Genomic DNA, 16,688 nt, shown 5'->3' with positions numbered 1-16,688 from the left:
TTTTCTTAACCATCATGGTTATCAACTTTGTCACCGTCATCGGCATGTATTCGAATAAGCAGTAAGGTTATGAAGTAGGAACTTGAATTAAGACTGACACCCCAAACGCTAGCCCTGCAGCAACAAGAGCTGTGTCCTTCCCGCAGAGTCATTTACGAACAGGATTTCAACAATATTTGGCCGCAAAATACTACCAAGTCGTCCAGGGTGTGGTGTATTCTCGATATTGTTGTTAGAATGATTTAAATCTATATGGGGTACATTCTATCTAACGTGCACCATCCGTGCACAGAGGACACGCTAAAGAGTGAAAAGGAGAATTCCAGCGCCGCTTGCACTTTCCGAACAGATGTATTGAATATCCGCGAATCTAGTACTCGTACGTCGGTCTCACTTTGCAATATATATAAGAGAACTCTGATTCTTGCAATCTGTCTATGTAGCTAATGGGCCTGTATATACTGGCAATCTTAGTGGCCGAAAGAGTGACTAAGCAACAACAAAAGGAACAAGAAAGAATAAGCGAAAGTGTCCTGTATTATGTATCCTCCCGCATTGGAGCGGTTCAATGAGTGCTGAAAATCGCGCTGCGAGTCGCAATATAAGACGTTGACATCCTCGCGCTCTGCTTGGCCAGTTCAAAATCGATTTCGACGGTGTGATATCCCTGAGTGACGGCGGTAATGTGTGGCTAGCCGACAAGATGACTTTGTGGAGAGCCATTGTCTAGTAATATGACTACCGGCGTCCAAAACCTAGATAGCAGTCGGGACGGATCAGGATCTCGCGATAGCCACACCTGTACAAACTCGCCACGCCCTCCAAAATGTCTCTAACATCCACCATTTCTGTCATGCCATCAAATGCTGGTGTTGGTGGCTCTCCCCGTAGTTTCTCGATGAACCTAATTTGCACCCATTTCCCTGTTCTCGTGAACTCGCTCAGATACTTTTCTTCCCCATTACCAAGGCTAAACTTAACATCAAGGGCACGTTTTCCAGCAACAGCCTCTGGAAGAGGCTCCCATCCGGACGGGATGATCATGTCAAGGGGCTTTGGGTAGGAGACTCCGAGGCAACTGATTTGTTCAGCAAGGGCACGATTGGCTTCTGGCACTTGCAGCATTTTGTTCATCGCTTTTCGAATTGCCCATTCTGGTCGTGTAGAAACAAAGAACAAAAGAGACTGAGCAGTGGTGTTCTCCACTACGTCGAGTGCGATTGGCCGCCGTTCAGCCTCGTAGGTATCCAATAACGAGTCTGGACCGTAGCCGCGAATGACCGCTGCAAGTTTCCATCCAAGATTGAATGCTTCCTGGAGGCCTAGATTGAGCCCCTGGCCACCGGCTGGGAGGTGCTGATGAGCCGCGTCTCCGACCAGAAAAATGCGGCCATGTTTGCGGTATACCTCGGCACAGCGAGCCTCATTATGGAAGCGACGGAGCATGCAAGGATTCGAGAGTTTGTAGTCGATGCCAGCAACTTCCTTCAATGCTTGGTTGAAATCTTCCAATGTGACGGGTGTCGATTCCGATACGTGGGCACGAGAAGGCGTGAAGACACCAAGACGAGCTCGACCACTAGGTATCATCAGCTGCGCACCGATAATGAGGCCGGAGCTATTGTGAACAATATAGGGATTTGGCATGGGTACTCCCAATGTTGCCTCGCCAGTCATGCCTGTATGGGTAGCTGGACTACCGGGAAAGGCGATACCTGCAGATTTCCGGACGGTGCTGCGCACCCCATCTGCGCCAACAACAAACTTGCCTCTTGCTTTGAAAGGGGTTCCGCCGGTGCTGCCATCTGAGCTCACTGACACTCCGTGTACCATCGCAGACTCAGGAAACGGCTCCACAGATTCGATGCGAATTCCGGTGACGACAACGACGCCTAGCTCCTCGGCATACCGCAATAGAATCTCTTCGGTTCTGTACTGCGGAACCAAAAGAACATAGTTCTGCTTCGTTTCGTCCCCGAATACGCTATAGTCCAAGCGGGTGTCGAGAACACCGTAGTGCCACCAGTCACTCTTCACGCCCTCCTGGATGAACTTGTCAAGAAGGCCGCGGAAGGCAAAGATTTCCAGTGTCCGACTATGCATAACAAAAGCACGGGTCTCCGCTACCCCCTCTGCATGAGGGGCCGAGGTACGACGCTCAACAACCAAGACCGACAGCCCTGCGAGACGAAGCTCGCATGCTAAAAAGAGTCCCACGGGCCCGCGGCCGACAACAACAACGTCGAAAGATTGGTTTTCCATTTTTCAGGAATTGCAAAATGCGAATTGAATTGTAATTCTTGGTTTCAAGGTATTGTGGGTGTGAATGGGAATGAAGTCTGCAGGTAACAGTTTCTTCGACTGCAGTACTTCTAGATCATGATTTATATGGTCTCTCCAACCTGCTACAGCCAACGTCTTATTGCCGAGCTTGACCGCTGGTCGTCACCACCAAGCTTTATCTCCGAGATATGTACGGAGTACGGAGTACTCCTTCCACTAATCCACCGGTCGATCAAAATCATCGTCCTGAACATGAATCCCGCTCCGCCACCATCCGAAGTTCTGTGTGCACCATGCGATGGCGTCTCCCTGTACGGAGTACATTGAACGAAAGATCCCCGCTGGAGTAAGACAAGCCTCTTTTAGAAGACGCTATTGGATATTTGGAGATCACTATAATCGGAAAGACGGAAACCTTTCATCTGAAAAAGTGACTCGGCTCGGTAAGTCAAAGCTCGCCGAGAGAACACACGCCACTCCGAGATTTGGAAAGCTAGACATGTAACCATCAAATCAGATAACTTAAGTCAATGAGCTACATATACGGAATAGCTTGCCGCCTTATGTCCGAGAGCTATGGGGACTCCCCTTCGTAGCCGAGATCCCCGCGCCTTTGATTCCGAGCAACCAACAGAGCCCAGGGGTTTCTGGTATGTTCCGATTTTATTCATACTGCACGAACCACAGCAGCATCAAAGTCGCCGACCTTGTCGTCGGCGCGGATGGTGCGTGGTCTAAAGTACTGACGAATGCCTTACCCATTACACCGGGATGACTATGGTCGATTGCCGTATTAATGACCTGGATGAGCAGTTTCCTCGGTCGAGGCACGCTCTTTGCCTTCAGGGATTAGCATGATTGCCTGAAGGATCTTGTGCGCCATGCAGACACACCAACTTTTCCTCGGCCCCTGTACCAATTGCCACTGGGTTTAAGATGGGAGACACGGAAGGGTGTGACATTGGTGGGAGATGCAGCTCACTTGGTGTCGCCTTTTGCTGGAGAAGGAGTCAATTCGGCCGTGTTAGATGCGCAGGAACTGGCCAATTCCATTAAATACAATCCAAAGAATCTCGAAGCAGCGATTCGCACGTATGAACCTCACATTTATGACCACGCGAATGCTGCGAATAGAATGGCCCGGAAAAACATGGAATTGGCTCTCTGGAGCTCGTCGACGTCAAAGGTATGCGGATCAATTTTGATCGTACTCCCTAGGCTACTCTGTGGACCCCTCAACAATATGGTATTTAGCACCTACAAAAATTGACTATCGCATGAAGCAGAATTAGCTTATCCAATTCTCGCCTCTCAATTTTCTTTGGTTGTTGCTCCTTCACACATTGATGTCCGGAACTTCATTGAAAAATGAATGACTGCAGAATTTATAGCTGATTCACTGGTTCGGACATTATTTAATTGATGGCAACAGTCCACTTTAAACCATTATTTATCGTATACAAAACTACTCGTGTCTCCCTAACGAGCTCGCTGCAATGAGAATGTGTGTAGACGCCATCCTCAATCTGACAGAACCTCGTAGACCCCCCTAACAGGCCGCGCAAGTTTTGTCCCTTTCTTTGAGCAAGGCAGAGATCGGGGGCAATCCTTTTGCAGTTGAAAAGGTTGAATCCACTGTATCATAGCTTTTTCTTGAGTAAAATTGAGACTCACAGAAGGTTCCTGGATTCGTCTGGGGTCGGAGTTCTCTTGGTGGCACCGACTGTGTAAAGGTGACTTGGGAACGTCAAAAAAAAAGCGGGCTGCAGGGATAATTGATGGAACCTCTTTTGATTAGGTTTTTTTATTTCCAATTTTACCCTACATGGTAGATTCATAGAAAAAAAAATACACGTGTTACTGTAGTGAAATTTAATGGAATACAGGAAAGATGAGCTCAAGATGGGCCGTCCCAAAAGAGGGTGAATCCCAAAGGCGGGTGGGACCCTTGTACTGAAAGATGAACAATTGATAACATGGGAGCAAGATATTGCTGCAGCAACAAGACAGGATTACTCACCTGTACTTGTTCTTTGAGGCCTCAAGCAATCAAAAAAAAAAAAGAAGGGCCGGGGGGAAGGGGAGAGAAGAAACAAAAAGGACAAAGGATTCACTAGAACTTCTTGAAAATATTGCATCTAACAACAGTAACGCACATGTAGCACCTCCAAAACAAATTGATGCCAGCAAAGGTCTTAAGGCCAGTGAAGCTGCCACCATCTCTCCTTATAATGGCACCACCAATAGGGCCTGTGGTCAAAGCGCCAACAGACATGATGGCAAAAAGAAGGCCTTGATGTAAGCCGATCTTCTTCATGGGAGAGATTTGAGCTGCGAGTGCTGGGCCCAGTGAGATGAAAGCACCAGAGTTAAACCAAAGAGGGCAGCAAAAATGATGATAGTAGAATTGCTAGACGCTAGGATCCACAGGGTAAAGACAATGATACTAGTAAAATAAGAGACAATGATAAAGATATTGTATCGACCTAGCTTGTCGGAGAGCATGCCAGGGATTATTCGCCCGAATAAACTATTAGAAAAGGCGTGTATAAGTAACCATTCAGTTTTGTGAGTCCACCAGAGCGACAAAATTGGACCCAGGGATAAACTACAGACCTGGCTGCATTCAAGATAGGAGCCAGGTAGTTGGCTAGCCTCGGCGACATTCCCGCGTTGATGGCCTCAATGATAATATAGTTGATTGGTATGAATAAGCCGAATATGAAGAGGAAGTCTGCTAGAGCTGTAAGTGCGAAGTTCCTTTCTGAAAAAGCGCTGACAAAATCCCAGATAGAGATGCTGGCTTGTGCTGTAGGTGGGAGATGGGATTTCACCGTCAGGTTAGTAATTAAAAGTAATACTAGGATCATAAAGGCAGCAATTCCCATAGCCCATCCAAAACCAACCTCAGGGATGAGGTGATTAACCGTAATAGGGAAAATGACGCCGCTGGTACTTGACCCGCTTATTGTAACACCATTGGTAAGCCCACGTTTTTTCTTGAACCATGTACCTACAGCACTCGAGCCTTTAAAAGCATATAGTAGTCAGCAGAGATCTATTTCTTCTATGGTTGTCCCATTTATACGATGCCTATAGAGGAAACATACATGGTGCGAAGATGGCACTTGCTCCGATCGCACTGCAAACTCCTTGAGAGAGAAGAAACTAATAGTATTTTTTTTTTGGAAATTGATGCCATCGTAAGACCAAAGACGTGCGCTAGCATCCCGAAAAGCAAGAGATATCGTGGCCCAGTGCTGTCATATATTCTTCCAACGAAGGGTCCCTGATCCAGATATTAAGTATGTGCCTCCACTGGCGCTTATGTCGATCGGCATGAATAGAGACGCAAACTGTAACTAAGACGAAAAATATCTCGAGCGATGTGATCCAAGATATGGTGCTGGCCGAATACTGCTTCAACTGGTTGGCCTCGTAATACGCTTGGAAAACTCCAATGCCTTTGGCAGGAATATATCGATCGTCAGTTGTAATTTGGAACAGACACAGATAATAACCAACGAGACTCACTGTTAATCCACCCGTAACAACAAAATGAACAACACCATGCACCCAGTACCACTGTCCAAGCCTGAAAACCACCATCAGGAGAGTCGGTATTGTCGGCTTTGATATCCTCCATGAAATTTTCTGGATCTTCATAAACCAGCTCGCTTCTAACACCAATGGCAGAAGGCACGACGTGAATATTATCCCTTAAATCTCTGCTGAAAGGTTCTGTTGGGTAGTTTCCGAGGATGGGCAACGAAGCTCGCGGCTTTGATTCAGACGTCATCACAGATATCTTCGAATACAGTACAATGTCTCTACAAATAGAGAATGAATTCAGATATATCTGATCATATCATGCACGCGTTATAGGAGTTTTAGATGGGTACCATTGCTGGTACCTGGCCTCGGACATAACGTCGGACATCGGATCGGGCAGTGTTCAGATTCAATACGGACGACGTGGACGGGATGAAAGTCGAGATCACTATATTGCAGTAAACTGTTTCCCTTGTCCACACGACTTGAACTTTTCAACTACTACCTCGTTGTCTTCGAATTCGGCAAGATTGTGCAAGTTGGTTGACCAGGGCCGAGCTGGTTGGATCAGATAAGATCTTATCAATCAGATAACTTGATCTTCGGGGATAAACACGTCTCGATTGTCCGATGTCCGATGACCATATCGGCGATAATACGACCGAGCACCATGCATTTTGACACCAAGATCCGTGACAATTTATCACCCTACGAAAAAGATCTATCGGAGCTCAGCACCAGGGATTGCTGGCATGGTGTGCTGCACAGTGTAGCATCCTTCCCACTTCTACTTGTGTCATCTCCATTTGTATTCTTGGCATAAACAGCGAGCAATCGATAAATATCACTACCTTCCCTGGGTACATGGATGGGCGAACTCATAGTGTTTGTCATGGTCCCTCCTACCCTGCGAGATAAGTCGGGGACGCTCATATCGAAATATCTACTAGAGAGTCTCATAGTAGCACGTTCCATTCCAAATCATTAAACGGTCAACATTGCTGCCTGGAGGTACCTATTGCAATTATTAAAGAATTATCTTACAGCAGTGCCTGTTTCGCTGCATCACCACTGCGCGACCAGTTGAGAAAAAGTGTAGCCGAGGCCCAGCTGCAGGATTTGCGGTCATGCAATAGTATTTCCAGGGGTAAGACCTTTGTAGTTAAACCTGCAACGTATATGTGTTTTCTACTGGACTGCGTAAAAGGGGCCCAAGAAACGGGGGCGTGTATTGTGAGCTTTTTCGTGTCGGTCTTATTAAAACGGGATTAGTCTCCGTGAGATCCAACGAAATAAAAAAAAAAAACAACAATATCGCTGTCTCGGAGCTCATTTCGATGTATAGGCCCTCAAACGGAGATACTTGAGCTCGGCCGAATAGTGGGTCAACGTTCGGCACTCTTTATATGCTCAGCATTCTAATGAAGTCGTCCACCTCTCTCAGACCATCCTTGACTGCACTATTTTCAGAGACATTCCATTTGAATTCCGGCACCATGTTGAGCGGAATCATCATCGTCCTCAAATTGATCAAAGTAATTCTTGGTGTCGTCTACGATACCGTGAGATTTAAGATCACTTCTACTATCCATCAGTACAGCTACAAGCAAGTGGACTCGCCGAAGAACATCGTGATCATTGGCGCCTCTTTTGCCGGCTATCATGCCGCGAAGCTCCTTACGAACTCCCTTCCCACTGGCTACCGAGTTGTGGTTGTGGAAAAAAGCTCCCACTTCCAGTTCACATGGGTATTTCCGAGATTCTCTGTTGTCAACGGTCATGAGCACAAAGCGTTCATACCGTATGGACCATATCTCAGTGGAGCTCCAAAAGGCAGCTGGCTCATGATGCAAGATACCGTCCTCGAGGTCGGCAAAAATGCGATCTTCCTGCAAAGTGGCGCAAAGCTGGACTACGAGTATCTGGTTATCGCCACAGGCTCTCATGCAGGCGCTCCCTCGAGACTCAATGTTAATCAGAAGGAGGATGGGATCAAAGTGCTACGAGGCTTGCAAAATCGCATCCGAGATGCAAATAATTTGATTGTCGTCGGCGGAGGGCCTGCCGGGGTCGAGCTTTCCTCGGACGCAAAGAGTCTCTACCCGGAGAAAAATGTGACTTTGATCCATTCTCGAAAGACACTACTCAACAAGTTTGGGACTAAGCTTCATGACACTGCTGTGGCAGCATTGGAAGGCCTTGGTGTGCGCGTGGTTCTGGGTGAGCGTATAGGACCCCATGAAGAAGGAGACATGCACGTCGTGTTGGGCTCTGGAGAAACTATTCCTTGCGATCTATTGGTATGTACACTATCGATCCGTCGATGGCCAAGATTGAGCTAAAAATCCAAAGATTAGATGTACAGGCCAGAAAGCTGCGTCTGAAATCATCGCCACCCTGTGTCCTGACTCGCTCTTGCCAGTGGGTGGATTCCTTAAGGTGAAAGGCACACTACAGATTGCAGACGAAAGATTTGGAAACATTTTCGCTGCCGGTGATGTTATAGATTCTCCTGGACCTAAGAACGGCCGCTCCGCTATGCAACAAGCCGCGATTGTTAGTGAAAACATCCTCCGCGCAATTCAAGGTAGACCGCTGGTCACTTATAATACGAATCTGTTGATGGAAGGTGGAATAGAGTTGACTCTCGGCATGGTAAGTTATTGACCAAATCTCACCACACATTGCTTGGATTAACTCTTGCAGGATAAGAATGTACTCTACATCACAGATGGGGCCAGGGATATTCTTCTGCACTCGAAATCGAAGGATGTAGCTTTAAAGACCAAGTCCTGTTGGAAACATATGGGCGCAGAGCCATTTTTGGATGATTCTTGGAAGGAAACCTGAAAACTAAGCTTTACTATATCGTTCATTATGCGTTGGTCGAGGTAAAGGGCGTCCATTAGCTGCACAGGAAAATAGAGAACCAGACGGCAGCATCTTTTTCATGAGGATTCGAAACCATAACCTTTAGAGGAGGTGGGCGAAGAGAGGAGTTGGCCCCGAAAGCTAGGAAACCCGATCAATGTCTTGTACGAAAAGGCCGTCCCATCCGCTGCCCCCGTGGTGTACATCCCCCGCCAGCATCTAGCGAGAATAAAATAGATTAGTTTTTGTCCATCGATTAATAACATGCTAGCCACATACAGAATCCAGGAAACACTCAGCGGTTTCCTGTGCGCCAGACGTAACGTTCGTATCATCGACGAGGCTTGAGTTCTCAAACTCGGCAGTCTCCTGCAAGATTGCAATGAATAAGTATAATCTCGGTAAAAAAAAAATCACAGGGATTAGGTTGATATAATTCACATTTCTAGCAAGACCTCGTCCAATTGTTGGTCCAGCTTCATTATTGCGCAGTAGAATGCTCTTGCAAGTGTTGATACTGGTGCGGAGCGTCTCTGATACCGCGTCCAGGGCGTTGTCCTTCGAATACCGCGCCTTGACTGAACTGAGGGCCATAGATAATAAAAGATACCTCTTGTTATAGTTACCGTCTTCTTCTGAAACCCAGTGCTTGATGACGTTTAAGGCTCTTTCAATGACTGCAGTCAACCTCTCCGTTTGTAGGCGGCTGGCATTACCCATAGCCGTGTGTATTGCTTGATCTTGAAGGGAACACCCTAAGACGTCCAAGTCAACTATTCCCATCAGCAGTTCCAGACAGACAGTGATCGCTGCATGGAAGAAATCGTTATGAAACATTCCCCCGCAGTACGTCTGAATTCGGAAGGTTTTGTCAGTTTGACGATCCGTATCGTCCACGGATAGTCCGAAATATGACAATATTTCCAATGAAGAACCGAGACAAACGATACGAGAAAAGTGATATTTCGGGTCGTATGCTCCCATAATGGCCACTTGCCGGTGTATAGCAAGGAAGAATCGACGGATTAGCAGGTCGAGAAGCACAGCTGGAAATTCAGCTTTCTGTGTTGCTGTTGATGCTGTCTTCTGCGCTGAAGTAAAAAAGGAAGGCAAATTTTGAAGCTCTTTGTTGATCTCTGTACTGAGTTTCAGAAGCTCCTGAAACGACGTTTTGGTAGCAAGACTGTTTGACAGTCGAACCACTTCTATTCTGGCAGCCAATGACTTGCACAAGACAGTCTGGAATGATGACCGTGTAAATGTGTTTGGCGGTTTCGGTTCTGGCAGCGCTACATCTGTCTCGGACATATCTTCGTCGTCAATGTTAGAAGGGGCACCACAGTCGCAATCACCAGGAGAGACCGACGGGAGCTTTCCAGCATCGAGAGAGGCCTGTATGTCGATTTCGGTAATCGTAGCCCACAGCCGTCGGCGCATTTCCGCGTGAAATGGTGACATTGCAGGGAAGGCATTCGGATCCCGATGAAGGCCCATGACCATAGCCGTTCTGACTAAGGCGCCCGAAGAAATCCATATGAGGTTGCTGTTGATTGAACTGGCCTGACGGGCAAGCAACAACAGACAATGCACCTGTAATGCATCGAAGATACTCTTGCTCTTCTCGATAGCCGCATCTAGCCAGTGCTGAACAGCGTGCAACCAACTTGAGACCAATTCTGTTGATATTGATTGGCTGCTTGACCGACCGTTGGTCTCGGCAAATTGAAAGCTACCGATCGCCATGACACAGAGTAATTTGGCTAAGAAAGCCGGGTTTTCTCCGAGAGGGGTGATCCAGAACCTATTGTATTCCCTTTGGAATGTTGGAACATGTAAGATCCTGTATGTATATTCAAACGTCTCAAAGTAGCAGGCAACAAGAGCATCGGCGACCTCGCGAGCAGGAATAAATGCATTCATAATAATAGATTGATGGTCAACAGTATGGTTACTATTCTTTCTTCTTTGCATTCTCACGGCTTTCATCAAGTAGTATTCCCGTGCTGGACCCTTGTTTTTACTTTCCAGGCAAATTTCAATGGTCGAATTTACATCGTCAAACTATACGCATTTAGAGATTGAGTCAATATTGATCAAGGGGACCGTCTTACCTGTGCAAGTGTTGAGGTCCAGTGACTTCTGCCGAAGAACTTAGTCTTATTGTCCACACCGTGCAAACAATCTTCTGTGGGATGGATATGACGGAGCCCTGCCTTTGCTGGAGGGCAGTCTGGAGGATGTCCGTCGCAGTGGTAAAGAGGGGGGTCATTTGTGCGTTCTGAAAGCAGGTTCTCCAATGTCTTGATTCGCTGATGTAAATCTTGCATTGTCGATTTCTGGCGTTTGAGTATTCGATTTTCCGATGAGCATGAGGATGGTCCACCCTTTGGTATAACCTCTATGGGCTCAGGAGAATATCCACCGTGAGGATCCTGCGCCGCACAATCTCTCTTATCTTCTTCGAAGTCATCGGTTGCCTCGTCTGCTACTGATTGGTTCCGGGTAGCATACGTGCAGATCTCAGCATTGCCAGATTTCTGGCACCGATCGCAAGGGACCGAACGATTGCATTTCAATTTGCGCCGTCTGCACTCGGTGCAAGACAACTGATGTCTTCGCCTTTTTTGTGGCCGGAAAGGCTGCGCGGTGCTCATGGTACAGTCCTTCGTTGCTAATGCGACAGGTAAAGGTAGGCAGGCCACACAGAAGGCGTAAGAAATTTTTGGAGACAGTCTCGTCAAATTTGTGAGGCTGAGATATTAATACTGAAACACCGATTCTCGGAGGTTTGGACTTTCACCCCGTTATCTGATCGACTATTACTCTATGTAAGTTATCTGATCCGTCGCCTTTGGCCCCTTTCGGCCTAGCCAACTTCCATCGTGGGCCTCTCGGCTGCCGACGGCAGTCTCATCGCCACTAATATTCATTCTTTCTTCCCCACCGGACTCCGGAGCAAATCTCCTCGTCGACGCAAATGGTCGTCGAATCGTCTCGACAGATTATCCTCGCGTGCGCGTTCCACATGAAGATGTACTGGAAGCCGTCCGCGAAGACGGCGAGCAGGCCTCCGATGACATGGCGTCCGTCCAGAGAGAGCTGGTCTCGCTCTTGCTTCAGGGGCACCAACACGCAGAACCACAAATGAGCCAACAAGACGCCCACGCTGAGGGCCTCGAAGATCCGCAAACGGACCAGGCGCCAGGTCGCGAACTGGTCCGGACCAAAGACCGGTGCCGGGCGGAATTCATCGGACGCGACCCAACGGACGAAGGTCTAGACACAGATGATGGTCCAGGTGATACCAAATGTTGCAAAGACCGAAGCGGCCCCGTCACGTCCCGGCTGATGGTCCTTCTTATGATTATTAATGATGATTCAAGAGACCCTCTTCTTTGTCATGTCGTTCGATATCATCATTGTCTCCATGATTATTCTCGCCTTGACGATGGTGGTATTCAGCCATGCTCCCGTAGGTGGCTGTCATGCCGGGATGGGTCAACAGTTGTTGGTTTGATATGATATGTATTTGCAATAAGAAAGCCTCGTTTTCTTACTGCTTTGTTGATCCATCTTTGCTTCCACTAATATTATAATTCTGTTGAATCTCCTACCTGGCATCCGGGGCGGAGGACGTTTGCCAGTCCATCCGTCCGGCAAGGCAAACTAAAAGACCACCCGATCTCTCTCTCTTCCGAGAAGCTGACAGCATAACAACGAAAGAAATACAATGGCTAGATAGGTAGCGAGTTGTGCAAGAATCACGATTCCCTTGTATCATTCTACAGCTCTGCATAATTCTAATATTATAAAAACATTAAAATCTGTTTATACGCACTGTCATGTGGTTTTTACGAACTTTACAAAATTAGGTGAGTATACCATATAAACACCTTTCATGCTCTTTATACAAATCCTTTTATAATATATCTCCTCAGATTGTACATAGAGAATTCAAAAAAAAAAAAACAAAAAGAAGAAGGTAATGTTGTCTACTAATAAATAACTGAACAAAAGTTGTCATAGGTGTAGTCTTCTCAAAGATATACAAGATGTAATGGTGATATCATATCGCTCCTTATATTCTTGTTATATTTATTACGGCATACTAGGCCAGCCCAACCTAGCGTCCGTATGCCTGTAACTATAAGGTCTTTACTCAATAGTCCTTTTCTGCCAGAGCGTTTAGGAGCACAGCGTATAGAGTTCGTGGGACCGTCACGATGGGTCCCCTTGAATTCCATCCAGATAACGAGGAGTCCATGGAAGGCCTATACAGGGGAAGAGGTACCTATGGTCACCCTTATTACCTTTCATTGCTGTCAGTACTCGGAACAGCTCCAGCTGAAAAAGTACCCGATCTGTTTGTCATGCTTATATCCTAGACTTCCCAGGCGTGGCTTGGTTGTCCAACCCCCCGAAGTCTGTCGCTCTGCCACGATTTAACTACCCGAGACCAATCCATAGAAGATCATTAGATCAAGATATATGTCTTGCTTTGTATCTAGTAGAATTTGGACGATTGTCTCTTGTCAAAGTTGCTGAAAACGGGATATAGCAAGAAAGCTGCTTACAGATGGTTTGTCTCAGGTTGACTGGCTTTGTGTGACGACTGTCTATTCGACTGTCTATTCGATGTCGTCCCATGTCACGTGGTACCTTCCTAATTAGGAAAGGTCAGTTCGCTTGACTGCTATATCAAACGTCTCCTCCCACAATCTTCGTAGCTTTCTTCTTCTCTCCAGCTTCGAATCTTAGTTAGATAGCTACCAAATGGATTCCTTGCATTTGACTGAGTCGTGACACTTTGATACGTTTCAATAGCGCTTGATTCTGCTAGCATACACCCTCCTACCCTGTCCTATCTCCTACACTGATAGTCTCAATAAGATTGTTAAGCGCCTGCCACTCTCCGCCCACCTCAATTACGCTGGAGACTGAAATCCCATTGGCTTCTCAGAAAACTACTACTTCGTCGGCTAAGTCGCAGTCGGTCATTGTTAAGCTGGTAATTGAAAGCTGGTCCTGTATCTTGCAGTGATTGCCATGATCCCTCTTCTCCAATAATACCTACAATATGAAAATGAATTTCTCTTAATATATCCCTGTGGATAATGATAAGCCTAGCCAAATCATCCTCCATGCAGTCCACCCCCCTGATCTCCAAAACATGGAGATGTTGTAGGCGTAAGGCTTTGCTGATTGCCCAAAATCCTTGCTGCTCAATGCATGGTCCAAAATACAGATCAACTAGTTCCAACTATAGAAAAAGCATGATAAAGTTTGTAAGATTTCTTGCCCAAATGTCAGGATCTCCTTTATTTTCAGGATTAATTGTCAGGCACAAGGCAGTGAGAGTTGTAGAGAACTGCAGCTAATTCGAACAGAGCTCTGGAAGTTTCAGCATATCTGGACCAACTATCTCTCTAAGGAATCCAGCACAGAGCTCAAAGGTTTCCAGTAGAATACAGCTTGCGGTTACTGCAGCAAAAACAATATAGAGTGCTCGTCTCACAAAACTTTTACTATCAGTCCGCTCAATGTCGGCAAAGTCTATCCCATGCTGGACGGCAGTTGGAGAACCGGTATCACACATGTGGCGATCTTTTTGGGAATCGGGACCATCATGGCACGTCGGCGTACGGGGTCTCGTACAGGCGGGAACCTCATCTTTCTCGCTGTCCCCGACAACGTCCGGACGCTCGGTCTCCACATCCTCAACCGCGCGGCGATCTTCCTCAACTTGTGAGCAAATCTTGTGAGCAAATGGCTTGAAGGTTGGTCGGGGTTGTAAGAGAAGACTACCTTGACCGTGATTGGGCACTGTCAGCTCTTCTGACTTGTAGGATGAGGGTGTGGAAGGATGGAGGGCGATTTTAGCAGCCGCTGATGCTCCAAGACCCTCAGGAACCGCGGTGGAAGTCTCAGAGTCCAGTCGCATATTATCACCGTTAGGATCCCCGTTGTCTGTGGCATCTTATTTGATCTGTGAGCCAGAACTTCGGATCTCTCCTGATGTTGAAAACCATTCACTTTGGACAAGGGCCGGCATCGCAGTCTGTACTTACACATACAAGAGCCATCATGTACTTGGACACCACTATCAAACTTATTCTGCTGGTGATTGTTGATGTTGCTATACACATCCACATCTGCGGTCAAGTCTTCGATCCTAACAAGATTAAATTTCGCCAATGCCACATTGAATGCATTCGAGAAGATGCCCGTCGTGTGGCCGTCGCCACCAGAATCGATCCTCGACCGCGTCTCTATTTCATCGCCAGAGCGAGGATTCGCAGACTGAACAGCTGGGGAAGGGGGTCGCAGAGGAAGAGGGTGAGTCAGTGGCAGGGGGAAGTGAGCAGAAGGTAAGCCAGGTGGACTTGAAGTTGGAGCGAAGGGACGTGGCGGTTTGGATGGGGGTTTGGGGGGTGGAGGGTGATACGGGATGATCTCGTCCAGAGTGATGAACATGGTCGAGAGAGAATGGAGTGGAATGGAGTTAGGACGACGACAACAACAACGACGAAAGGCTGGGATGCTGGCTCGCCCTGCCCGAAGCAGATACAAAGCCCTTTAATATTAAGCCTATGGCTGCCGTAGCTGGAGTCCATCGTGTAGGATTCCCTTCATTTTTACCGTCCATTTCCCAGGATTCTATCCTTGGCTGCAAAGTCTGCCTTGACACCGCCTTCACCAGCTGCAACTTACCCTGGCCATCAGCTGAGCCGCCGAACAAGACTCCATCAATGCGGTTGCCGCCCCTGACGAATCAATTGCGGCGCTTTGTGCACGATAACCAACATCTTCTGAGAAAAGTTCGGACATTGACCGAATTGAGTCGGACTTTGATGCCCGTACGGTGGACACAATCTGCCACCTCGCTGTGTCTAGAACCTGCCAATCCGTCAAAAGCAAATGAATAGGACCAGGCTCCTTCCCTAATCATCAAGGGGTCCTGACAACAAAGGCAGCCACTCCCTCTTCCCTAACCCTTCCCTTTTTCCCGTCACCAGGGATCATCACCGCAGAGCCACCCTTCCAGGCTATCTGTATGGCGCCGAGACACGGACTGCTGACGTGTCGCCGACCGTCCGAGACACCGAGGGCTGGCGAGATGTCCGCCTTGTTATGCGGCATTTCTTTTCAATTGGCCATAAGAGATCCGTGGCCAATAGATCCGTAACCGATGATCCTGTGACGACTTCGGAATCCGGTGGCGCATCCATCGCCCATGCAGTCTTGGAAACAAAGGCGAAGCCAACAGCGCCAGATCCTGGTTATCAGCCAGCCAGCCAGCCAGCCACGTCACCACAGACACGGGTAACCTGCTGTCCGCCTCGCAAGATGAGACAACAAGGGAAGATCAGTCACCGAATCGCCCCTTGCACGCGTCAGCAGGCCGATGTTCAGGGCCTGAGGACAACTCACTACGACTCCAAACTGGTCATCGATTCGACCGGATTGGATCGTGCCAACCGTCCGTGTAATTTGCAGTCGCTGGCGGCGGGCATAGCGAGAAGTCTCACAGACGGCTGCCTAGTAATGACGAAACCTAGAGACCGGGGAGGCCTCGCTCAATTCTTCCATATTCAGCCGTGGAGACGCAGCATCGGGCACGAGAATCCCGCAAGATTGGCTGACATCAGAGATCAGAGACACGGACAGATCTGGAATGTAACGCTGGCGTCGTGAGTGTGGGTCCGCATGACCGAGCTTTCTAACTGCCGCGTTAGCCGGGAAGGCGAAGCTGAGCCCCCTGGGCGGTGGTCTGGAATTTGAGAGTCGAGAGAAAAGAAAATCAAAACAAAGGAGATGGTGGATGTTTGAGCGACGCACTCGCAGTTTATATACTAGGTCAAACAGACCGACCGGACGCCATTCCCGATCGGGATGAGCACGGGAGCGCCAAACCAGAACAGGCCGCGCTAAACCCGAGACGGACACGCTAGACCCGAACGGAGGGGAGCGGCGGGAACCGG

The 16,688-nt window shown here is 47.9% G+C and overlaps 5 protein-coding genes across 5 annotated transcripts; 1 reads left to right on the top strand and 4 right to left on the bottom strand.

Moving 5' to 3' along the window:
* Positions 1–738: 738 nt before the first annotated feature.
* VTN77DRAFT_348 (uncharacterized protein) lies at positions 739–2,262 on the bottom strand (the record flags this gene model as incomplete). Its single annotated transcript, XM_069419432.1, has 1 exon — positions 739–2,262. One exon carries the CDS (start codon positions 2,260–2,262, stop codon positions 739–741), a length of 1,524 nt encoding a protein of 507 aa, XP_069280409.1.
* A 5,069-nt stretch (positions 2,263–7,331) lies between these two features.
* On the top strand, positions 7,332–8,685 carry VTN77DRAFT_347 (uncharacterized protein; the record flags this gene model as incomplete). The annotated part of the gene is made up of 3 exons (XM_069419421.1): positions 7,332–8,135; positions 8,188–8,490; positions 8,542–8,685. The coding sequence occupies 3 exons, from the start codon at positions 7,332–7,334 to the stop codon at positions 8,683–8,685; spliced, it is 1,251 nt and encodes a 416-aa protein (XP_069280408.1).
* A 162-nt stretch (positions 8,686–8,847) lies between these two features.
* VTN77DRAFT_346 (uncharacterized protein) lies at positions 8,848–11,360 on the bottom strand (the record flags this gene model as incomplete). Its single annotated transcript, XM_069419410.1, has 4 exons — positions 8,848–8,925; positions 8,986–9,075; positions 9,148–10,767; positions 10,818–11,360. The coding sequence occupies 4 exons, from the start codon at positions 11,358–11,360 to the stop codon at positions 8,848–8,850; spliced, it is 2,331 nt and encodes a 776-aa protein (XP_069280407.1).
* Positions 11,361–11,625: 265 nt separating this feature from the next.
* On the bottom strand, positions 11,626–12,550 carry VTN77DRAFT_345 (uncharacterized protein; the record flags this gene model as incomplete). The annotated part of the gene is made up of 2 exons (XM_069419399.1): positions 11,626–11,982; positions 12,545–12,550. 2 exons carry the CDS (start codon positions 12,548–12,550, stop codon positions 11,626–11,628), a joined length of 363 nt encoding a protein of 120 aa, XP_069280406.1.
* Positions 12,551–14,080: 1,530 nt separating this feature from the next.
* VTN77DRAFT_344 (uncharacterized protein) lies at positions 14,081–15,180 on the bottom strand (the record flags this gene model as incomplete). Its single annotated transcript, XM_069419388.1, has 3 exons — positions 14,081–14,448; positions 14,512–14,682; positions 14,775–15,180. The coding sequence occupies 3 exons, from the start codon at positions 15,178–15,180 to the stop codon at positions 14,081–14,083; spliced, it is 945 nt and encodes a 314-aa protein (XP_069280405.1).
* Between the last annotated feature and the right edge of the window lie 1,508 nt (positions 15,181–16,688).

The sequence above is a fragment of the Rasamsonia byssochlamydoides genome (assembly GCF_041956645.1).
Source record: "Rasamsonia byssochlamydoides strain NRRL 3658 unplaced genomic scaffold VTN77scaffold_10, whole genome shotgun sequence".
Lineage (NCBI taxonomy): Eukaryota > Fungi > Ascomycota > Eurotiomycetes > Eurotiales > Trichocomaceae > Rasamsonia > Rasamsonia byssochlamydoides.
The sequence above is the reverse complement of the archived record's forward strand: the minus strand, read 5'-3'. Positions and strand labels throughout refer to the sequence as shown.